Here is a 25,899-nt window from a genome sequence, read left to right on the forward strand (position 1 = left end):
ATAGGAGGTGGGAGGGGGAAGATAGGGGCAGATACCTTTATTTTGTATATATTATATTGTTCAGTGTTCTGAATATCTGCCCAGGTTTAGATCTATATATCTGACGTTAAGGTCTGATGAATGCTCAATTGAAAACTGTTATGACTAAGGAATTAAAAATCTTCTCTTGGAATGTGAGGTGGACAAATGATAGTCGAAAGAGTGCTCTGATATTTTGCAAGAGATCCATTTGTGTTGCAGGAAAAGCCCACCAGTTTTATTCTGTTTTCTCTACTTTCTCAAGGGATGTTTCATTTCTGATTCATAAGAATTTACCATTTACTTTAAATAACTCCAAAACTGATGAGAAAGGCATATATGTTTTTCTAGATTGTTCCATCTATGGTATGAACTACCACATTTTGCCAATTTATATTCCGCTCCCTTTAAATAGTGAGGTTCTGATCGAGTGCTGTTACTTTGTATCATTGAATACTAGGGCAGAAATCATATGTATTGGGGATTTTAACATTTGCTGTGACACTGAGCTGGATAGATTTGGTACAGTGAGTTCTATAAATAGATCAAAAGTATTAGAATTTAAAGGATTGATGTCTATACTGAAAGTAATGAATATTTGCAAAACCCCAACAAAAGTACTCGTGTTTTTCATCAACATCAGAACAATGTCTAGGATTGATATGGCTTTAGTTTCTCACACTTTGACCAGTTGTGTAAAAAGGGTAGTATACCTCTCTAAATCAATTTCAGATCATTCTCGGTATACAAATGGTCCCGTGTAGATTCCCATGGAAATTGAATTATAAATGGCTATTACAACGAACTATTATAGAGGGTTGTAGTAGAGTGATTGAAGATTTGGGTGACTATAATAGTCAGCAGGTAAATCCAAACATTTTTTTTGGAAACACTGGCAAACATTTGCTAAAAGCCCTCAAAAAGCCTGCAATACACCCCTCCATCTTCCAAACAATTGAATTTTTTTCCTGCCAACCCACCCCTGTGTGTTTCTAATATATAGTCAGTTAATCATCTGATCTATTTAACCATCCCAGTAGAGGGCACCAACTCTTTGGATGCCTTTATTACCCATTACTCCCCATTTAACCATTCCAAATATCTTACCTCTCCATCTCTCCACCGTCACAGATACCCCAGTACCTCAACACTAAACCTTTATATGTGAAACCTGCCTGTGTTTGCTCTGCTACTTTTGTCCCCCACATATTCTTCCCTATTCCTATCACTGTCAACCATTAAACTCAACCTTAACAATCTTATCCCGATCATCTCCAACCATAAACTCCCTCCCGTCTTTAACTGTGCCCTATGGAATGCCTGCTCGGTATGCAACAAACTTGCTTGTATACATGACCTTTTCCTCTCCCATACGTTTAACCTCCTAGCACTTACTGATACCTGGATCCCCTCCTATGATACTACCGCCTCTGCTGCACTCTCCTTCAGAGGATTACACTTCAGCCACACTCCTAGGCCTGACAGGAAAACGGGTGGTGGTGTAGGCATCCTTCTCTCACCTCATTGCACCTTCCAGCATTTACCAATCCCTCCCTCCCTCTGGAATCTACTTCCACCGAACCTTCAGCATTCACCCTCCCTCCCAACATTCAAGAAACATCTCAAAACCCACTTCTTCAGAGAAGCATACCATCTTATCTGCTAGAACCTCCTTGTCATTGATACAACCACCACACTACCTCTCACCCTTTCTCTGTGCCTTATGTTTGTTACCCCATTCCCTCAAGATTGTAAGCTTGCGAGCAGGGCTCTCTCCATCTAATGTATCAGTTTGTCTTAGTCTGTCAATTCTCGTCATGTCATACCCCTTATAATATATGTTTTGTATTAAGAGCTGCATAAATTGTTGGCGCTATATAAATAAAAGAATAATAATAATAATAATAATAAGTGAGGTGACATCATACTTTAAACTAAATATCCAACCAATATTGCAAAAAACTGTGCAAAAGTTATCTGTTTGGAAACATGTACCATTTAATGTATCTGGTAGAGTTCATTTGATAATGATGATGATTCTTCCGCAATATATTTATTTTTTTCAAATCTCTCCGATTGCTCTCCCCAGAATCTTTTTTGAAAACTTTCAATCTATTGTTAATGCATTTATTTGGGCAGGTAATAGAAGGCAAATTGGTAATTATTTATTGAATTTGCCAGTTGGAAAGGTGGTTTGGGTCTTCCCCATTGGTACAACTACTATATTTCGTCTCAGTTGACTCATCTCAGGGGTTGGTTGACTAATGATAAATCACTTTCCTCATGCGAGAGGCCAAACACATATCCTGATACATGATTTACTTATTGCAGCTCCAGTACTGGCTCGGCAGTGCGTGTCCTGTACGCATGTGCCATAAGTGGGAGCACTTTCCCGTAGCTCATTAGCTGCTTATAGCTTATGAGTAAGCACTCTGTTCGAAGTGTCCTGTTTTTTCAGCCCATTTTCTGGACTTTATTTGGAAGGGGTGGCTGTCGAGTACTGCTCACTTGTCTCATCTCTGTGCTAACTGGCTACTTCAAAAAGCCAATCAGTTGCATGAATTGCCAGACCACAGAGGGGGCAGGGTCTGCAGCTTCTACTGAAAGTTAAGTACTTGTTTCAGGTTTAAAGAAAATATCTTAAAGTACTTGCAAGGTAAGTAGAATCTGCATTGTCCCCTTAAAACAAATCTGCTAAATTGATGACCATTATGTCAATATCAAGACAGCTCCCATCCTCGCTTTGGATTCCAAGATGCAAGCCCCCTCTTGGACTTTAGGTTGCAGGCTGCAGTCACCAGCTCCCCCAGTCAATAGTAGATAAACAAAATAAATAACAGGATATGACTCGACTCCAACAATCAATGAAATGCTGGGCAACTAGAAGCTTGTGCAAAAAAGTGCATTTATTTTTGTAAGGAAACAATGCCTTACATGTTTCACACCCTCAGGTGCTTAATCATAGGCTGACAGCCTTTGTAAGATAGGAGTCTCATTTACCAATTTATACACAGTACAAAGGCATTGTAAAAAGGACTTCAATAAGCATTTAATATGACCCCGCTTTGTCTTAAGTCATTGTACTGCTTTAGTTGCGGATTCTGGCTTGTATTTTGAATAATGATGTTGTTATCTTGCTTTTGCCTTAATAAAGGGGTCCTAATATTTAAAATTTTCTGTGTCTGTCTGGTACCTGGTCCCTTACAATCTTTAAATAAACAATGTTTTGAACAGGTTGTGAATACCAAACACTGAATACAGGATTTTTAGTTAAAATAATAATACCCAAGCAGGTTTTGGGCTGAGGATCACTAAGTGGCCCTCGAACTTTATGGCCAGCGACACCCATATGACATCTGCATCTTTAATCCAGATCCTAAATTGTTAAAAAAAACAAAAAAAACTGATAGACACCAACTGTGCCCTAAATTAGAAAGATTTGACAGTATCTAGGATGTCCCCCCAAACTCTACATACATAATGCCCATATATAGCGAGGGACTGGGACTCTTTGCCTGCCGGGGGGGATTAACAAGCAGTGCCAAGTGGCCCCCAAACACCTATAAACTCCCCCTTTAATGTCATAAAAACACACATTACATGGAAGATACTTGTCTTTATTCCTAGCTCTCACACAGTACCATCTACCACACTACTAGGATGGGGATACTTAGCTTCACATTAAGTGAAAAAGCTGAATCCCACCCAAGACCAACCTGCTAATACTAAAGCCAGAGTAACTGTCTGATTGTTAACTTCTATTCAGCAGCAGTACTGAGAAGCCGGATCAACCTACAGGGTTATCTTCCTCCAACGACCACTGACCATGATATCGTGTTGACTAGGAAGTTTGATATTAAAAACCCATGGTCTGTAGCTCAGTAGAAGCAATTTAAACGGACAATACAATATTGTTGACTCATGAGAACGTGATAAACATCACTATCCCAAGTAAGCAACTACATCCACATGTAGTGCCAGCTATCTGCACTGATTGTACTGATATTGCCATTTATTTTGTTCACTTGGGCTGCTTGTTTTTATCTTGAAGAGCTAGTGAGATATTTTCTGAGAAGAAAGCACATCTTTAACATTTTGTGTTATAAATCTTGGTCTGATCACTGATGTTCCATCCACACATGAATTTCTGCTTGGGGTGTAAGAAAGGACAGTGATGTGTTTTCAGTGTGTACTTTTATTGTACGAGTCAGAAAGGGTTTTCATTCACATTGCAAAAAATTGGATGTAACATTTCAGTAACTACGGCTACCTATCTGGTGGTGCTATGTCTTGTGTTACAAACTCCAGGTGTAACAATGAATATTTAATAAAGGTACCCGACTTATGTAACTGGGAGGAATATGTTTCCATTAGATACTTGTTTCGGGAATATCTAAATATCTCTATGGTGAAAAAATAGCTTGGTATATAAATCAATTTTAGAAGTAAACAGCAGCTAATTATGACAGATAGTATTACTAGGATGATGGAGCCCGACCGGTTCAATTTTCTTTGTTTTTATATAAGTTAGCGAAACTACTACCTTCTTTGGCATATATAACATTTATAGCATTGCCAATATACTTCCTTCCATGATTTTACAATTGCTTAACTGAGTAAGTGATGTGTAACCAATTGGGAATTGAAATGGTTAACCTTTGTTGCTAGTAAAAAATTATCTACTGACCTGCAACTGATCGAATCGTGCTTATGATAAAGCAAACTATTCCCCGCCACAATTGCTATGGAAACTAATAATGTTATTGTACAAGAGAAGGAGTCACATCAAGCTAATATCCTGAGCATTGCTCCTTATGGCATAATGTGACAACAGCTAGTGCTGTCACTTCATGGACCTTGAACTGAAACACTCAACCATATGGTAGCCATTCACAAAGGAGAGGTTGTTTCTAATTCGAAAAAGTAACTAAAGGTTTTCTTCTATTGCCAAATCACCATTATATATGTGGGATAGTGAAAATGTTGCACTACTGTCTTTCTTTCCAGGTCAGTAGGACTGGTTGGAGAGATCACCTCACTGACCTTACCTCACTGTGACCTATTGAACAGGATGTCATTTCACCATCAGCACAAATATGCTAGGCCGAGCCATGAATAGCCTTATAATGCCTAGTTATTTAATTAAAAAAATAAAATAGGAAGAGGTGTGGTACTTTAAATATTTCTACTATTTAGAAAGAAAGAAGTAACATTTCAGAAAAAAGGGACGTTTGGAAATAGAGAGGTTAAAATGACACATTTTTACATAAAACTTTTAAATCACTCTCATGGAACAGACGCCTACTAGCTAGCTACTGTGAATGACATTGATTGTATATTATTATAACAGTGACCACCTACACAATGTTTGAGCAGCATATCGACAGAAACTGTAGCTGACAGAAAGCTCTAATCCCCCTCCACTGAATGATAGATATTATTTCACCGGCGCATTAAAAACATAACATTCCTGCAGTTCATACTGAGTATCAGATTTTATACAACTGTGATAAAAGTTTCCAGTCATAATTATGACACTACCTATAATTTCTGAAGTACTCATTTTACTACATACATAGAATCCAGTATTAACGTCATGACAACTGTATATTTCTATAAAATCTGTTTCTAAAATGTTATATCGTGATTTCTTGCCCTATATGCCTTGAAAACACTCAACGATGACGATTAGTGACATTAGTTTAGCCATAAGCCTGGCCACGCTTCCTGAACGAGCTGAGCTTGCATGTCAGAAGTGCTGGCTGGCTGCACATACTCTTGTTCACTAATTCCACATGTTTTTCCAGCTTTTGCCTGGGTTCAGTTGCATTTCAGAAAAGTTAATGTGCCTTGGTAAGAAAGGTGACAAGCTTACTTGTCCTGCAGTGTTGCTTATTCAACAGGTATGTCGTGAACAAACAGTTAAACATTGAAAACTACTATTCAACTCATACCTCACTTAGTTAACTGATGATCTTTAGAGTAATTAGAGGTCAACTACAGTATCAGCATATTAAAGCAAGGCCACAAGATATACACAATATTTACAGTATATCACATTCATTGTTTGCTAAGTACATCATATACTTTACATTTGCATCCTCAAGGTGTGGTCAAGCACAGTTATGGGGAAGTTTGCGTTCAGTCCATTACAGGTAATGTGCTATGTGCATCCTGTTTTATTGGCGCCCCTTTACAATTCTGTAGAATCCCCCTATATGTGTTCAGCCGAACAGATGCGCTATTAAATAATGATGAGGCAGAGGTGATCATGCATATGTTTAAAAGAATAGGAAATTTGGATAATTAGTAAGTAAAAAATCAATGATTTTCCATTTTCGAAAAGTTTCTATCCATAACTATAAAAACAACTTGTTTAACAAGAACATTTCAATATTAAGAAATTAATGAAAGGACTACTTACGCTGCCCATTCCAGCTTCTCATTCTTGATGGAGTTGTATAACGCCTGTGGAATACAAAAATATAGAAAATAAGTGATAATGTCTCTCTATCTATATATACACACACACACTACATTTATATTCAGTTTCACATTTGAAAATGGTAAGGACGTTCCATTTGGCAGTGTTAAGCAGCATAACTAATTGTTTTTAAGAGCCAGATTTCAGGTGATTATCTGAAGTCTCTTTGACACGTGCACACAGACTAAGATCCCCTGTCTCCTGTTCCACTCCCAGAAACAAACAGAGAACTACTAGCCCTAGTCATTGAAGCTCTTCCTGCTCCTTAGAAGTGGATTGGGGTAGCCACAATCAGGGCAGAGCCAACACCAATATGCATTACCGGGGCAGTGAGGAGGACGAGCCTGTGTGGGAAGTACACAGAGCCAGATGGCAACCTCCAGCCACCCACTTTGCAGGAAATCAAAGGCTTCCACAAAACAATATGTTGCACTCCTTACAAGCAGTTTTGCATAAATTCTACTTATGAACTCAAAACTAATGCTTAGCGATCTCCTTCGCCCTTAAGCAACACCCCTATGACTTATAGTACTGAAAAATGGGGGAGTGATTGTCATATCCCATTCTGCACTGTTCACCCACATGAGAGAGCCATATGAGATAAAGACTTGTGCAAGAGGACTACAGATCTCTAATGCCTCATGGGAAGCAACTGCAACAACTTGTTGATCACTCCAGTGTCCCAAGGTTGCCCCTGAACAATAATGACAAATTAAAGTACTTTTTAAGCCCTTTCATATGCATTTAAAGTGCAGTAAAAAAAAATACCTATGTCGTGAAAAAGCTACAGCTCCAGGGCTGCTTTACAAAACCCACTCAAAGCATATTTCAATAATCAATTTCTCTTATTAAAATCAATTAATTTCTACTCGTTTTGTAAAGTAAGAACCAAAGACATTTTCAATAAAATGGAAACTAATGCAGAGCACTAGCTAACAAAATGTAAGGTTTATTGCTTATGTTCTTCAATTGGTTGCAGATCGTTTAACCCCTTAATGACAAAGCCCGTACATGTTCGGGCTCAAAATGCATTGTTTTCAATGGGTTTAGGGACCGCCCATTGTCCTTAAGGGGTTAAAAAATATTTAAAGATACAGCCCAAATAGTTGATATATTAATCATACCATATGTTAGAAAGAAATACATGTCTTTATAAAGCAAAACGAAACTTTTAAAACCTTTTTAGTTAAATATAGACATATATTCTGTAAAATGTCTTAGGAAATTCACATAGTAATGTAAGTTTTTTTAATGTCTGCAAAACATCTCCAGAATAAAAGAAAATTGAAAGTAATAAAATGTATAGGAGAAACATTCCCTGGAATCATCCACCATGAAAGCTATTTGATTTCAAAATCTTCCTGTTAATTCCAAGATATGGAAGCTGCTTCAGTGAGAATAATAAAAACCCTAATTGCTTACCCTAAAGGCATAACATGTGAAAAATATACTTGCATTTCATCATTTGATAGGAAACATCTCAGAAACAAACAAATCTTCAGAACTGTGTTTTAAGCTGGCCTTTACATTATAATGCTGCTGCTTTGTAAGAAAAAAAATATACCATATCAATACGAAATATTATGGGTACGTTGATTTATTACATTGAACTGTTGACTATCTACTCAAACTGAGAAATTACCTTTGTGATTATCCATTAACAAACTAGCACATAGCTTTGGGACCTAATGTCGGCAAAAGAAAGTTTGGTGAACAGGGTAAATTTCCTGTGACCCTTATCTCACAGAATGTTTCATTTTGAGTTGTTAAAATAGTTAATCTGATTGAGCTGGACCTCTTTAGTAGAGTGATGAGTATCCCTGTCATGGCCATGATTCAATTCACCAGCTGGCAAACAGGTGGAAAACCCCTCCAGCAAAAATTTACCGCATATGAGAAAAGACCAAGGACAGTTTTGTGTCACATTTCACTAGTGCAGGGGCGTCCAACCTGCGGCCCTCCAGCTGCTGCAGGACTGCATCTCCCAGAATGCTCTTTCAGCTAAGGGGCTGGCCGAGGAGTATGGGAGATGCAGTCCTGCAGCAGCTGGAGGGCCGTAGGTTGGACACCCCTGCACTAGTGTCTCCTTCATCCTCCAAAGGATCTAATGTTTAGATTATAAATAGGGGAAAAAAGGGTAGCTGCCATGAGCCCAGGCTTATCTAAGGGACTCCCCAGCACCCGCCAAAGTCCATAAGTGGAAGTTTGTGCTGCCCTAGAAGCTATGGGAGAGGTTTGTGTTTCTAGCTATACAGACCACCAAAGTTTGATTGGGTTGTGTGTGGGGTGAGCTTGCCCCTTTATGTTTGAAGTCAGCCCTGACATTATATATAATATAAAAATTAAAAAATAACATTATATATATATATATATATATATATATATATATATATTGTGACAAACACTGTAGCACGAGGGCCATAAACATCACAGTTAGGGGTCTTAAGCACAGTCCTCTAGGGCAATCAGAGTCAGGAACATCAGTTTGTAACAAAACAGCGCTTTATTTTTAATTGCTCACACCCAAAAACCAAATCATAAAAACAAAACCTAGCTCCCAATTGGAGCCCTGTCTAACTGAACTATGCTGGTCCACACTGACCAGCCTAATCACCCACTACCTCAACCTCCCAACCAGACCCAGCTACGCCAGGCTCTGGAAAACCTCCCCCAGACAGCACACAAAAAAGTCCAGGCAGGTATTGCCTCACTTGGCTCAGGGATTGTCTTCTGCAGGGCCTCTCCTTGCCCTGGGAGCACAGGGAACTTCCTCTTCCCCCAACAGTCTCTCTGAGTATCAGACTCCAGGGGTTTTTAATGTCCAGCACCTGTGCCTGATGCCGACCCCATAGGAATCCCGGACCAGATCCTGTGGACTTCTTGCCTCCTGGAAAACCCAACATGGAATTTCCACAAAATGGGGAAACGGAGCATTGGCCCACCCTGCTCTCCAATTGCTCCACCCCAGGGACCCATATTTACGATCTGGATAGCACCTGTACCCAAATGCCACACTAAGCATCTCCCTGGGGTTTACACTGTCACAATATATATATATATATATATATATATATATATATATATATATATAATTTGTATTTTTAAGACAGCAAGAGCTGAGCTTTGTACAGAAAAAAAATAAAGAATAATAATCAGCATGAACAGACAGTTTGAGTAATTAGTAAAGAAATTGGCACTGTATGATGCCAGCATTAGGTGAATGGATATTACCTAGAAACCATACAATTAGTAGTTGCAGAAATGTTAATTCAGTTCTTAGTTTAAATGCAACAAATCTATCAGAAACGTAACAAAGTACTTTGCTAATTGAAATGCCATTACCAAAATTGATCATAGGTTTCATAAAGGGATCAGTTAAATCTAAACTTTACAAAAGAGAGAGGATAACAGGAAAAGTGAAAAAAAGAGCAATTAAATATAATATTTTAACTTTTTGAGTGTTAGAGGTATGAATAATATATCCCCAATATAGATCACAGAGAGGTACTGGTAATGAGCTCAGGGGTCTTAACTTCTTCCAACTTACTTCTGTTGTTGCCATATTATTATTTATTATTATAATTATTATTTTGTCACTGTAAAAAGATATGTGGTACTGGTTTATGTGTTGCTGTATTCTTGAGTCATTAATGCAGTGTACTTAAATTGTACTTCTATAGGAAGTTTTTTTTTACTTAAACGAAAGATAGGCTTTGTCTGGCTCCAAATAGTTCAGAAATGTTTCCAGGTCTGGGCAAAAAGTGACCTTCTATGACCACATACACAGAGAAACACAGAGAAAGTAGAAATCCCATAAAATCAGGTCTGGATCGTCTAAAGCAGTCCACATATGGCTATAGATATTTTTAGGTCAGGATGCAAAACTGGTAGTACTTAACTTACACATGTATTCACAGCTTGGCAGTGTCCAGTTTGACAGGTTCTTGAGAATTTTTCAATCTCTCAAGAGCCTGTCTAGCTGAGCCGTCGGCATGTTTAATGTCTTCAGCAAAAGAAAAATATCACCCATGTGATGAGCTGCTTTCCTCGGTCTCTGGGTCACTCTCCCCTTTCTCCAGTAAAGGGAGCGGAGTTTGACCATGCCCACTCCTCCAACCATTTCTGCTCCTACTCTCTGCCCATTAAAGACTGTCTGAAGTAGCTCCAGCCCTACATATGGCTAGCTGTATCCCACTAGCTTTGCCTCCATGACCAGCTAGCCTGATTAAATTACAAAGCCACTCCCCTACCCAGGGAAGTTCCCATGGATGGTGAAGAAAAAACCCCAACATGTTCGGGGGAACATCGGCTTGTTAGTGATCAAGGGGTTGATATATATCCTATTTTAGAGTATGTTTGGTGTGATAAAGAGACCCCTAATATACCACCCATTCCTCAATATCTCTATAAATATGCACTATATTACAACATTGCAAATAATCATTCCAATACTAAATACACTGTGTCACAGAATACCTAAAGGTATTGAGACAAACCACTACAAAACTACCTTAATGTGACACAGGTATAATAAAGAAAAGTCTGTGTAAAATGTAATGCTTAAAACATTTTTATTGCAGCTATTTCCTGCTCTTGGCACTTCTTTCACAGTATGTGCATCCGATAAACGGCCTGTCATTTGGTCAGGGACGAGTTATGCTGGTTAAAGCATATGCAATAAAAAAATGTCTCTGCTTCATACCGAGTATGAAAACAAAAAGTGCACGTTGTTTTTATTTCATGAAACAAAAAAAGGCAACTGCACACAGATTATCCATGGCTAAAAGTACATGAAGTAACTCAGAAGACAATGAAGAGAGAGGTGCATTTGTGAAGGTCAAAAGACTGTACCAGTCATAATTATCCCATAAATTTAAAACACCCTGTGTGCATTATCAGAGCATTCTGTGCACTTTGGCTGTGAATCACTGTGCCACGGATAGTGTACTAGATTTATCTACTCGGCATGGTAAAGGCTAGAGATTAATTGCAATGAGCAACACTTCGCTTTCTCAAGGGCTTCTCGTTTCACAATGAAAATGCTTTTTATTTATACCCAAAGGCCTTTCGTTCCTTTACTACAAAATTTAATTAGTGTACATCTTCTGAAAAGATGTGGCTAAAGAAATCTATTGTCTGTGAGCAATACAACATTCTTCAATTCCAGGTATTTCTTATGAGGTTGCAGGTAATGTTAATGATGCCCATTTTGTCAATACCATATTACCAATAGAGTAGCTTTATAAGGGTTGTGTGGACATCCTATTAGCCAGGAGTCCCAATGCCCAATGCAGAAGCTAATCAGTCCTCTTCATGGGACAGTCAAGCTGTCATTCTCTGATAAAACAGTACTACCCTATTCTGAACGAAAACATAACTGCATGTCCCTTTGGAGGTTAACTGGTTCTATACCCTTTCTTCTTAATTTGAAAGCTTTTCACTCCCTGTTGTTATTGCTAATGCAATGTCTGCAAATGTTTCTGTTACACTGAAGAATCACATTAACCTACACTTTTTCAAGAACAACCAACTAGATTGATCAATCAAAGATGAAACTGCTCTTTGCTTTTAACCCTCTATACTCTAGATGTGATATATATATATATATATATATATATATATATATATATAATCATAATTGTTATATTTTTTTTAAGTGAACTTTATTTAGCCACTGAGCATCTCAACGCTGTATGCACGTATTTTACAAAAATCCTGCAAATACAATAAATCATTATATATTTATTTTTTTATTTTATTTTGCAGAGTACAAAAATACAAAAGTAAAAACATACATACTCGTACATATAGAAGAGTTACATATGTTCAGTCAAATAAATACAGATATGGTAGTTTTACTTTCCCAGGTATAGTCTCTCACTCCACCTCTTATCGATTGCATGCCCTATCATATTCTCCCATAAGGGAGAGCCCATCTGGTTCTGTCTTCTCTTCAGTGTTTATCTGACAGCTCTAAGAACCCCCCTATAACATATATATATATATATAACGCTCATGGCGCAGGCGGAACAGATCTATATATGCGTAGAACAAAGTATCTAATGTGGAACGGCAAATGCACTTACTTGGTCAGATCAACCCCTAAAGTTTTTTGAGCCAGTGGTCCCACACTTGGAAAGATTTGAAAGAGTTAAAAAAAGGTCAACTTATTGCTCTCTCCATTCTAACCTGAAAGACTGATTAGTAAAATGTTTCCACAAGGGTGGTGAAAAAAGTTTCCAATTACGAGCGATTGTAATCTTTGTTGCTACTAGGCAGTGGGTTAGTAATATGTTGTCTCTCTTTCCTAGCTTCGGCCAATTTAGATGGAGTAGTGCCACTTCTGTTGATCTTCTTAATTTAATTTTTATTAGAGACTCTAACAAATCATTATATTTTAATGGATCCATGCACATAAGGCATTGAATGCCACATGTTTACATATGCCCCCTTTCCCCAATAATAATTTATGAAAACTGGTAAATTGAAGGTAAAACGACTGATCAACATGCCAAGTATTCACTGCATGGATGTGCATTTTTTTTATACATGTACAGTATCTCACAAAAGTGAGTAGACCCCTCCCATTTTTGTAAATATTTTATTATATCTTTTCGTGTGACTACACTGCAGAAATAACACTCTGCTTAAATGTAAAGTAGTGAGTGTACAGCCTGTATAACTGTAAATTTGCTGTCCCCTCACAATAACTCAACACACAGCCATTAATGTCTAAACCTTGGCAACAAAAGTGAGTACATGCCTAAGTGTAAATCTCCAAATTGGGCCAAATTAGCCATTTCCCCTCCCCGCTGTCATGTGACTCGTTAGTGTTCCAAGGTCTCAGGTGTAAATGGGGAGCAGGGGTATTAAATTTGGTATTATCTCATACTCGTCACTGGAAGTTCAACATGCCACCTCATGGCAAAGAACTCTCTGAGGATCTGAAAAAAAGAATTGTTGCTCTACATAAAGATGGCCTAGGCCCGGGGTAGGCAATCTTTGGCTCTCCTGATGTTGTGGACTACATCTCCCATAATGCTATAACAGTCATAATTCTGGCAAAGCATCAAGGGAAATGTAGTTCACAACACCTGGACAGCCGAAGATTGCCTACCCCTGGCCTAGGCTATAAGGAGATTGCCAAGACCCTGAAACTGAGCTGCAGCACGGTGAGCAAGACCATACAGCAGTTCCACAGAACAGGCCTTGCCATGGTCGACTGGGCTGCAGGGCAGTATTCCAACATAACAACCCCAAATACACCTCCAAGACGACCACTGCCTTGCTAAAGAAGCTGAGGGTAAATTTGATGGACTGTCCAAGCATGTCTCCAGACCTAAACCCTATTGAGCATCTGTGGGGCATCCTCAAATGGAAGGTGGGGGAGCGTAAGGTCTCTAACATCCACCATGTTGTCATAGAGGAGTGGAAGAGGACTCCAGTGACAACCTGTGAAGCTCTGGTAACCTCAATGCCCAAGAGGGTTAAGGCAGTGCTGGAAAATAATGGTGGGCACACAAAATATTGACACTTTGGGCCCAACTTGGACATTTCCACTTAGGGGTGTACTCACTTTTGTTGCCAAGGTTTAGACATTAATGGCTGTGTGTCGAGTTATTTTGAGGGGACAGCAAAATTGCAGGCTGTACACTCACTACTTTACACTTTAGCAGAGTGTCATTTCTTCAGTGTTGTATAATAAAATATTTACAAAAATGTGAGGGGTGTACTCACTTTTGTGAGATACTGTACATCCCATATACAGTTAACATTAGGGGATGTCTACACAGCAATTCTGGAGCAATCATCAGCATTGCTTGCTTAGGTGATTGCATCATAAATCTTCTTAATGAAAAACTGTTGTTTTCCTCCAAAAAGAATAAAAGAAAAGGATATTGCTACCCGGAAAAAAAATGAAAATATAAATAAAATGCATTTACAGAAAGATTAAAGTGCAAGCAAATAAACTGCTCCTTGCTAGCACTGTCTTTCTTCTCCACACCAACCCATTTTGTTTTCAATATTTGTTGTATCATCCTGAGGACCACCTTCAAGGGTCATTGGGAACACTGGTGGGTTGTGGATTAAGGTTTGAGTACCACTGCTTTTTATAACATTAGCACTCCTGTGTAAGCAACACACTAATTAGCAGACTCCTTACATGTCAATCAGCAGCAAAATAAATCTTCTTACTTGCCAACTGACATGGAACATTATGAAAATAATACAGACCCACAGCTTGATTAATAGGCATCGTGTTTAAATATTGATACTACCCATTTTTAATTCCTGGAGGAAACTAACAAAACTAATTAAATGTGTCAAACATCTAAAAAAAAATTTTTTGTAAGCTAGGTTTTATCCTAACAAATTAATTGTATACGTATAATAGTATAAGCAGAACAGAGTATCAAGTAAATAGCCGATAAATAGCACTAATAGCAAGCAATTCAGTATTAATATAGTGGCAACATAGTTCAATGAAGATAGAGGTGTTGCGCATGATGTGCACTATGGCCCAAAGTAGGAAATGCACTGCAGTCACCACAACAACCAATGGGATGTTGCTGCCAACTTCTTTACCTTGTACATTATTTATTCTTTACACATTTGTATTTCTTTTTGCATAATGTTTTTCTCGAGAAACATTTGATGGTTGATGAGAACCAATCAGCCCATCCAGTCAGTCAACTGTCCCTTAAACCTTACTCGCTGCATATCAAGGATACTTCTATCCCATGAATGTTTAAATTCCCTTGCTGTATTAGCCTCTAATGCAGTGGTTCGCAACCTGGGTCGCACGGGTCACAAGACCCTTTCACAGAGGTCGCCTAAGACCATCGGAAAACAAATATTTCACAATATATAATTACATATTGTTTTTGTGATTAATCACTATGCTTTAACTATGCTCAATTTGTAACAATGAAAATACATCCTGCATATCAGATATTTACATTTCGATTCATAACAGTAGCAAAATTAAAGTTATGAAAATCATTTTATGGCTGGGGGTCACCACAACATGAGGAACTGTATTAAAGGGTCGCGGCATTATGAAGGTTGAGAACCACTGCTCTAATGTATTCTATTATAATCGTTAAAATATAAAGGAAATTGGGTTCAAGATAATATTTAGTGTATTTTTGAAAATACACGTTTTAGTGGTAGCTGACAAGCAGTTTTCCAACTTTTGGGGATGCATGATTCTAATGATACTTTGAATTGTAATTCCCACTAGAAAAACTCCTGTCCTGTCTTGGCAGCATCAAGATTATGCGTACAGTAAAGGTAATCCAGTGCATAGTCATGGTCTGGTATTAAAGACACAGAACCAATCATCAATATTGTGGATATGTGTAAAATAGATATATTTACAGGTTTTTAAACAAGTAATTCCTGGTCTGTTTTTGGCTGCCAGCTTTATGTAAAATAAATTAGGGGCACTGCTGAGTAGCGTGAGATTGCAAAGGCTATGGGAATTCGTGACAGCAGTCATGACATCATATTAAGCTGTAAAAAATGGATAAAAATTAGCAACAGTCATTTATAAAAACACTGTATTTGATATAAATAAGCAAAAAGAATATACATATATGTAAAATCTCAAACAATTACCCTGATATAGATGGCACCCCATATGTACACAATGCACAACTAAGTCATGTTTTTCTCCAGGAGTGAAGAGCAGCACTGAGCAGAAGCGAGTTCGCTAAACAACTACTATTAAGGAGTAAAACACCCAAGTAAATTGTGCTGTATTGATTCACAAATCAAAATAAAGATCTTACAAGATACACCTAAAACAAATGTAAAAAAAATTATCTTAAATGAAAAACTGATATTTATAAAATTGTAGATGAAATGGCAGAGGTATTGTAGTGTAAAGGTAATTTTGATGTCATATTTTCAATGCTTACATTTGCAAAATCAGCAAATTTTAGCTTTTTTAGTATTTTCGAAACAATAACTATTTCATATATATATTAGCGCTGTAAACTCATCAAAATAACACTTTTATAGACCAGCTCAACTGGGCATATCCTTTTCCCAGAATAATTCTCAAATAACAGTATTTAAGTGCTATATTATTCTGATAGAAGTAAAGGGAAGTAAAGAGGATCTGCAATATTTCCTATAAAAAGATGTCAGGCTAGGTGGTAGGAGAAGCTAGTGGATTTATAATCTGTCTATAATCAACTTTACAAACTGATTACATCTGAGCCATAAACCATTACAGGTTCTTCTCTAAGATCATCGCTCTGGTAGGACGATGTGCAGGGAATACGTGATAAGACTAACTATACAGACATACAGAGTCGCTGATGAGAAGTATGACTCAGCCTTCTTTTGGTGGTCTAGCTTATTGCATCTGTGCAAAACAAAATAATATGGCGACAAGAAAATATGTAAAACAAATATGAATATAGATGGTTTCACATTTCTTTAACATTATTAAACTATGATGTTTATGATAGACAGACAGACATACAGCATAGCCAGAGTGCTGTTTTTTCTTTTATCGACATCCTTTTTTTTTTTTTTTTTTTTTTATAGTACAGCATTTTACCAACATTTCTTGAAGTTTTATGTTATTTTGTGTATGGCTATTTTGACCATGAAAATAAAGCTATTTTAAGATCCAATGAAAACCTAATGGGTGCATTCCTTAGACATTTACTCTGTCAAATATAACCCCTTCTTGTCATCTTCTTGTATATGATATACCGTATTTGCTCAATTATAAGACAAGGTTTTTTTCAGAGCAAATGCTCTGAAAAATACCCCTCGTCTTCTAATCAGACCTCAAATAGAGGTCTGATTATGAGACTAAGATCCAGATCCCCCGCACCGCTGCAGGGGACCTGGATCCTCCTGTCTCCCCCCCCCATTTAACAACCCCCACACACACACACTTACCGGTGCTTCCTGCTGTATTGCCGGGGCAGCGGGTTGACGTCTACGCGATTCGCGTAGACAACGTCCGCTGCAGCCGGAAGGAGGTGTGGCTAGCAGCGGGGGTTGTCTGCGTCCGTCGCGTAGACCTTCCCCGACTGTCAGAGATCAGAGAACTCTGATCTCTGACAGCCGGGGAAGGTCTGCGCAACGGACGCAGACAAACCCCCGCTGCCAACTCCACCTCCTTCCGGCTGCAGCGGAAGGAGACGTCAACCCGCTGCCCCGGCAATACAGCAGGAAATTGGAAGCACTGGTAAGTAAGTGTGTGTGTGTGTTAAATGGGGGCATAGGGCATTTCTGGAATGCCTTATACCCCTATATGCCACTCTGGCACTTAGGGGGTTAAAAGGCATATTATGGGGCAGAGTGGCATATAGGGAGGTATAAGGCATTTCAGGAGGCAGAGTGGCGTTAAGGGGGCATTTAATAGAGCACTCTGCCTCCTAAAATGCCTTATACCTCCCTATATGCCACTCTGCCCCATAATATGCCTTTTAACCCCCTAAATGCCAGAGTGGCATATAGGGGTATAAGGCATTTCTGGAGGCAGAGTGATCTATACAATGCCTTTTAACTCCCTTAATGCCACTCTGCCTCCTGGAATGCCTTATACCTCCCTATATGCCACTCTGCCCCATAATATGCATTTTAACCCCCTAAATGCCAGAATGGGATATAGGGGTATAAGGCATTTCTGGAGGCAGAGTGGCACATAGGGGGTCAAAAGGCATACCATGGGGCACAGTGGCATATAGAGGGTTAAAAGGCATATCATGGGCCACAGTGCCATATTGGTGTGGCAAGCCTGGGGGCAGATGTGCGTAACTGGGGGACAGGTTGGAAAATACAAGGAAATAAAAACAAAAAAAATATTTTTCTCAATCATAGCTTTTATTAAAAAAAAATAGTTTACACGAATTAACATTTACTGGTAAAACTTTTTTCCTTTAGGGTCATCATATATTTAGGCTTTTTCTTTTTTTCCTAAGTTAATATTCAGATTTTGGGGGGTCGTCTTATAATCAGGGTCATCTTATAATCGAGCAAATACGGTAATATTTTCATTGCAGAGTTAAACTGATTAGATTTTTACAAATAAATCTGGGGACATTTTAAATGGTTTGTTAATGTGATTTCAAAGGTTATAGGCCAAAGAGTTGGAAATATATATATTATATATATATATAATATTCAATGGTGGCAATTTCTATAATGCTATAGGCAGCTTTTAGCCTTTTTTGAGTACTGGGGTCATTTATATTTAGATGAAAACCTTGTCAACAACATACGCATATGAACTCACAACCCTCTGAAACGGAGTGCCGCAAGTGGTGAGAATCAATGGACCATGGAGGAGGTAAGTACTTACTTTTAATATTTTAAAGAATGCATATTAAAGATACTCATAAAGTAGTTTAATATTTATCATTTTTTTTTATTTATTCCGTTCCGTTATTCCGGCTGTGACGGACATTATACTGTCACCTAAAACAAAACGTCTTTTCTGTCTCCTATCATAATCTTTTTTCCTACGCTTCTATTTCCAGACAGTCAGTACATATTAATGTACTAAGGATTAATGTAATCAGTCCTAAATGATGTTGGAGAAGCCATATTACTTTTCTAACAGCTCTGAAGCTACTAATAAATAAATAAATAAATAATACATTCTAACTTTTTGTAAGCCTGAATGTTTAATATGTATAAACCAATGGTTATTACGTAATTCCACATTTGCATATAATGAAGGATTTGCAAAACCGATTCTAACATCATCATTTACAGCGAATGGTTATTTGTGTGCATTTTTTTTTTATAAGCCAATTAGGTGATGTGTTTGAAATCATTGGAAAGTTTTACTTTTGTTTGGTTGTATGACACATTTATGCATTTTATATGTTTTACATATCAGTATTATTTGTGATTTTAGAGTTTTGTAAATACATCAACATAATGATGTATACATATTAAAACAACTACTACCCATGTATGAGGCCCAGGAAAGAGGGCTTATGATCCATTTATGGAGACTGGGGTCTGGTGGCCCCATAGGGCAGAGTGGTGGGAGGAGCATAGGGTAGAATGGGGCATGGGGGCTGTCTTTAGTCTTGTTCCATGCCCCAAGGCTGGTATTAGTCCCTGATGTATAACTATTCTAAGGATCTAAATGATTATGCTCTCCTATTAAGCTGCCGATTGTTGTTGATGGATAACAGTGAAGTATGAAGACAACTTCAGGACAGAAACTAGTTATGTCCATTTCTGCTAACTGCCCCAGTTTCCTTGTAGTAAACCTATATGGATATAGCTAAATAACTGGGACCAGGTACATAGGTTCCAGGTCCTTTTTGCCACTGGTGGACCAAAAAATGTTAGAAGGCACAAGACTTGAAAAGCCTGGATTAGTAAAATATTTATAGACATCTGAATTACTGATTCAGAAGACATCTGTAATTTCCAATCGGTTTCTTATTTCACAGCCTCCCTTTATTGCATTATAAAGCTTACTGAGAAGTCATTTTATTAACCACAAAGGATAATTAAATGGCTTGCAACTGCCAGATAAATGATCTGTGTTTAAGGATGCTATTATGAATTATTATTGTGCGTTTGTGAGCCTCAGCTTCTTCAGAAACAAATTTAGCTACGATCATTCTATAAGACTTTATGGTAAGTTCTTCTTAATAAAGAAGGCATTCCTATTAGCTGCAGACACATCCTACCATCTGAGCATCTCTACAAAAGTAGCCATTGATGTACTAGGTGGCAAATTATGTTTAGGTATTAGTTTTACATTTAGCGGTACTTGGTTAGAAACAAAACATTTCTAGTGGTACTAGCGAATAATTAGCTGTTACATATTCAATTTAAACAATCAACAAGCATTTACTCAAATAAATACATTCTGTCCAACTCATAGTATGTTTCCTCCTCATAGGCTTAGTTGAAGGCCGCCTATGATTAAGTCTGCTAGTAGAAAACATGGCAGGAAAAATGCTGTACCATGAAAAAGGAAGAAAAGGCTGTAGCTTCCATGTCTTTCGCTAAAGGATAGTTAACCAGCCAGAGAATCAGGGAGAAAGAATTTTACTTTAAATTCCATGAGGATCTTTCGTCAGCCCTTGGGTACAAGCAGTTAACAGTGTACTAGAGTCAAAAAGCAAAATAGTTTTCTAGGTGTCACCAGCAGATGACATTATCTCAGCAACTGAAATTTGGGCTTTTCAGGGAACAGTTGTGCCCACATACCAGTCTGTTTAACAATGATGTATGGGTTTGAATGGCATTTAAGAGTCATAAATCCAGCCAAGTATTTCTTAAACTGAACAGGAAATGTTTTAACTCAAGGGGGCTTATGACCTTATTTTCCCTATGATGCAGACAACGGTCACCCTGCCCTTGAGCCTTCTATATTGTTTTTTCTACAAACAGAACCTATACAAACTCACAAGCATTCGTATCTTCTTGGCTTCAAGGTCACCAACCTACGCCACCGATATTAATGGTAGAAATAGAGAGATTAATCATGGAGGGATTTAACCTGCTTGAATAATACTGATTGTCTGGGTGGATTCCACTCTAGAACAGTGTAATCCCCTTCCTTTCATGGCATTCAGGGTAAATTAACTATTAAGTGCCCAGGAATACGTTCATAAGTGGTGTATTGGGAAAGGAAAGGAGGGGAAAAAACAAACCTTCTGCCGTAAAGGTCTAAACTGTGCAATACATTTGTGATCGGTAGGTCTACAGTGACATCTTATGGTGAATGGTTTACACTACACATGTTATTTTATTTTTTTAAGCAACAGTCTGGATTCATTTGTACCCTTTTATCCTTTATCTTAATACTGAATAAAGGATATTTTAAAACTATAACAATTTTATTATTTGTATCTGGAGATCTTTATATTATAATGCGTAGCATTTCTTTCTTCAAAGCTGTGGTAAATAAATTAGCCAACATTTTAACTGTATGTCAGAACATTAGCATGTGTTGAAAATATGCAGACACAGCGTGCATGTTATTGAACATTATTAACTACTGTGGCTTGTTAATCACATTCAATAGCCATCAATATCAGCAGCGCAGAAATACCAGGACAAATCATATTTCATTCTGCAAAAAAGTCAGCACACAAGCTTATAATTTACCTTTGTAATTGATTTTTTTTTTAACTCGATGTGGATCAGTGTACACTTCAATAAGATTTCTAAGAAAACTATATTCCTGCTAATGGAATACAGCTAATGGCATATTGCAGGCTTGAAGCTCATAAAATATATTAAGCACATGTTAAAATGCATAAAGTCAAGACTGCAAATTACTAAGCATGTTTGGCTCAGAAGATTAATGACAGTGTGAATTGCAAATTGGAATGGACATGTTAAAAAAAAGCCTCTCTACTTTTTATATTTTAATACGACATACTGCATTACTTATATCACATGCGTCAACATTTTGCACGCATGCACGACTAGAACATTTAATGGAACACACGCATTCCCCATTAAGTGACATATTTCAACCCCCAGATTTACTTAAAATGTGAGTATATATCCTTCGAAATATAGATTTATAGTATATATATATATTTACTAGCTACAGATATACTCACACCGGAGAAAGACCAATATGTGCACACAATATAACCTTGTAAATCTATAAGTCAATGAGGACGTTTTGGCTAATTGAGTATTATTTAGGTCTGTTGATACGGACAAGCAGTGTCAGATCTACTGATTAAAGACATTCTGCCACAGGTAATAACTGATAGTTCCCTGGTGTAACTCAGTAAACACTACATGTGTTAAACTATGCATTCTTTGACAACAAACAACCTTGATGGTGGTGACCTTCTTAGTTTACATAGCCAACCCAAATTTTGTGTGACGCACAAAAAAAACGTAAACAATGTCCATAGGCTATATGAATAAACTAATATATTCTAGGGTCATTGATTTAGAGTTTTTCACAATGTTTGTGTTAACCTCATTTTTTCCTAATCCTTTTCTTGTATTTGCCCATTAAAGGTCAAATAACTGAAACCAGACTGCAATATATAGGTCCATCTTCTCCAAAAGGCAGACTTGGTCATGCACCTTGATCACTATTTTTCAGATGAAGAAAAAGCAGAGGGGCTTAATGATTCTTCAATTTTTAATTAAATGTTCAACCATTTTTGTTCACACTCCACCAATTTTCCAGCTACACCCCACCTACAAGGCTTGTTCAATGTATTGTCTTTGAGACACTAAAGAAATAGTAGGTTCCTGTGGGTCCCAAAAATGGAAATATGGTTTTAAGGAGGTGATCATTTTTGTTCACTAATTTGATCAATGATGGAATGTATATTTTAAAACATATACAAATGTATGATTTTAAGAAAATTGCAATTATCAGCTGAATACTGAAAGTATTTACAGTATGTAGGACTTGAAAGTGCTTTTTTTGGTCACTAGAAAGTGTTGTATATTTAATGGAGTATAGAACTGAGTTTTATGAGGGTTTTTTTTTTTATTTGGGGCCAAAGCAATAAGATCTCTGTACCATGTCCCTCTTTTTTGAGAGTCACCTTAGTGACCTCATATTCTGGGCCATTTGCTTTATGGGATTTTCATACGAATTACGTTGTGCAACAGATACAAACTCAGCTATACTTTCTCAGAAAACCCTTGATACTTGAATTGTCAATCAAAGCGGCGTGAAGCCATGTAGACATTTTATATTCATTAGCCATACTGTGCTGCCTAGGGAAGTAATTCTGACACTCGATGGGGAGACCAAGACTGGGTCACACATTTTCTCTTACTGTTTACAGAGCTTAAATTGGGCACTATTTAGGAACTTAAATGCCATTCCCGATCTTCTTGCAGACAACAGCCTAACCATCATGTGGTATAAATTTATTGTTTAGTACCGAAAAATGATTTTTGTTTGTGCATTTAAAATAATCAGTAAATAGCCCTTTTTGATGTCATTAACTATTTGTGCAATGCATCAAGTAAAATGCAAAACGCAAATGAATTATGCAGTGCAGTGGCAGATACTAGCAATTATTTTCAAGCATACAGTGTATTTGATGATGACAAGAAAACGTATCCAATTATTCAGTGTACATATGTCTGCTGGTAGATATCTCCATTGAACATCCCTCATTAGACGATCCCGCGCATGCACTTGAAATGCTGGAAAACCCTAATTAAATCACTTATGACGCATGCTAATGTTACCAGTGGTTGTTTCCTATGTGTTCAAACTAGATCCAGGGGTGTTCAACAGTTCCTATGAAAACAGATTTTCCCAGCCATTGTCTGTATACTTGCTGCATGTATACAACCCTGGCATGATTAACATAGCTTCCCTTAATTATATTAACCACTTTATCGTAATTACAGATATTGACATTGAAGAGCACAGCTCTCCTTTTATCTCAGCCATATACAATAATTATCATCTTGAGGCCAAGTAGTATCTTTATACCAAAACAATCGGGCAAATATTCAGTGAGACCCATACATATACTGATTATGTGTATCTCACATACACACACGGTAGAAAAATCATGTTATAACAGTAAGACAATAGAACAAACTAAGCGGATTGTCATATTAAGAAACAGTGCACACAACATAGTAGTCATGGATTTTAAGACTTTTTTTCAGATGTAAAAAAAATAAATAAAAATAAAATCTTTGCCAAGTTAAAAAAAAAAATACTTATTTCAGCTCTAAAACATAAAAGACACTACAACTGTACAAGCAAATTAATGGATAGAGCAAGACAATTTTCTACAGTGCATTCCGGGCGATAAGACATACATACATATGAGAGTTATTATACCTTGGCATCTTTGACATGCCCAGATGAAAATTCAGATGAATGGGAGATTTTGAGGGATTTGGATCTGTGGGACTGGCGTCGGATTGATTCTTCCCGGGCATATTTCACAGACCCTGTGGCTCTCACCCGCACCTTACTGGCACTCTGGACACTGTTAACTCCAATCATTTCCAAATGTTCAGTTTGGAATTAGAATATTGAACACAAAGAGCAGGTAGGAATAAAACAAAGAAAATGGAACAGGCACAATGTGCACCTCTGCAGGCTTGTCTGCCCTGTGGTTCTCTTGAAAAAAATATAGTTATGCAGCTTTCAATGCAGAGCTGTTCAGCAATAGCTTAAGATGCACCAGTATGCTTGTGCCAGCATCTTCGGCTCTACTGTTTTCATTCTGCCTGATCGTTCCAGGCATGTCTCACGTCACTGGCTGTAAGTTAGGGGAAAAAAATGAAATCCAGCCTCCTCTCCACTCCCCCTCTCTTTTGTCTCTTACACACATACACAAACACCTCAATGTACATGCAGGGACTGGTGGCTGTTATACAGTAATTAATTGCATTCCAAACAGCACTACTATAACTCTTGGGTTGCCAGCTCAATGTCTGCCTTCAGAGATTACATAAAACCCCAGTGTTGCCTTTCAATCCAGCAACCATCAGAATCCAGAATGGTAAAGGAGAAAACCTTGAATCCTATCTGTGCTATGTGAGACCCAGCATAACAGTACAGCTTTGCTGTGGAAAAAGTAACTTTATACACTGGTGTGAAGGGTGAGTGCTTCACCTTTTAGTAGTAGTCTATAGTACATACACGGTAAACTTTTTGTTTCACTGTATATTTAATCCCAACTCTTATATAGCATTACTCGCTACTAACTTCCAACTGAAATAGATTTTTGGTTTAAAATCAACATGGTGTATGTTTATCCAAGGGTTAAAAACTAAAATGATCCAGGCATCACCCATTCCAATATTAATATTGTTATTCTTATTATGCACCTTACTGAGGAAAAAAATCTATGTAATTACACTGTTACTTATGGTTCACTCATACAAACCACAGTGGACAATACGAGTGAACATCTACAGGGCATCCCTTTCTGAACTGCCCTACAGGTAAGGGATTGAGGTATTAGCAAAAGGTATAATCTTTTGATGGTGACATTGGGAAAACTCACTGATTACACCTCATTAACCAATTGATTACTCCTCATTATGATAATGGATGTACACAACACAATTTTAACTTTTTTGGGGATGTGATTAAACAACAACATTGTCAAACACTAACAACCTAGCAGTCTGGAAAGACTGTATTCATTTCAATAGGGTCGCTTCCCTTGGACCACAGAGGAGGGCAGCTGCAGCAACATGTATTGTTTTTCATTTGACGAATATTAACATGCTCACAGATCATTCTTCTTTTAAGGAGCTGTCAGTCATTAAACTGTTCCCTCAAGCAGTGCTTAAAGCTAAATAGTTGTAACATTAGCAATGGAGAGAAAGCAGGGGAGAGGACGTCACCACAATCACTGTCATGTTGCCCTCACGTGAAATGAGGGCAATATGTCGGCGTCTTAGGTGACGTCCTCTTC

The 25,899-nt window shown here is 37.7% G+C and overlaps 1 protein-coding gene across 2 annotated transcripts in view; it reads right to left on the reverse strand.

Annotated features, from left to right (window-relative positions):
* LOC128490962 (PH and SEC7 domain-containing protein 3-like) overlaps positions 1–25,899 on the reverse strand; it is a 133,037-nt gene that overhangs the window by 36,183 nt on the left and 70,955 nt on the right. Inside the window, exons 1-2 of one of the 2 annotated variants that reach the window (XM_053463118.1) lie at positions 24,306–24,680; positions 6,443–6,486 (exon numbers count right to left, since the gene is read on the reverse strand). In XM_053463118.1, the coding sequence (XP_053319093.1) occupies positions 6,443–6,486; positions 24,306–24,473 (212 nt within the window). In that variant the 5' untranslated portion in view covers positions 24,474–24,680. Of the gene's footprint in view, positions 1–6,442; positions 6,487–24,305; positions 24,681–25,899 lie in introns of those variants that run through there. The other variant, XM_053463127.1, reaches the window with a different exon arrangement.

This window comes from Spea bombifrons, chromosome 1 (genome assembly GCF_027358695.1).
Source record: "Spea bombifrons isolate aSpeBom1 chromosome 1, aSpeBom1.2.pri, whole genome shotgun sequence".
Lineage (NCBI taxonomy): Eukaryota > Metazoa > Chordata > Amphibia > Anura > Pelobatidae > Spea > Spea bombifrons.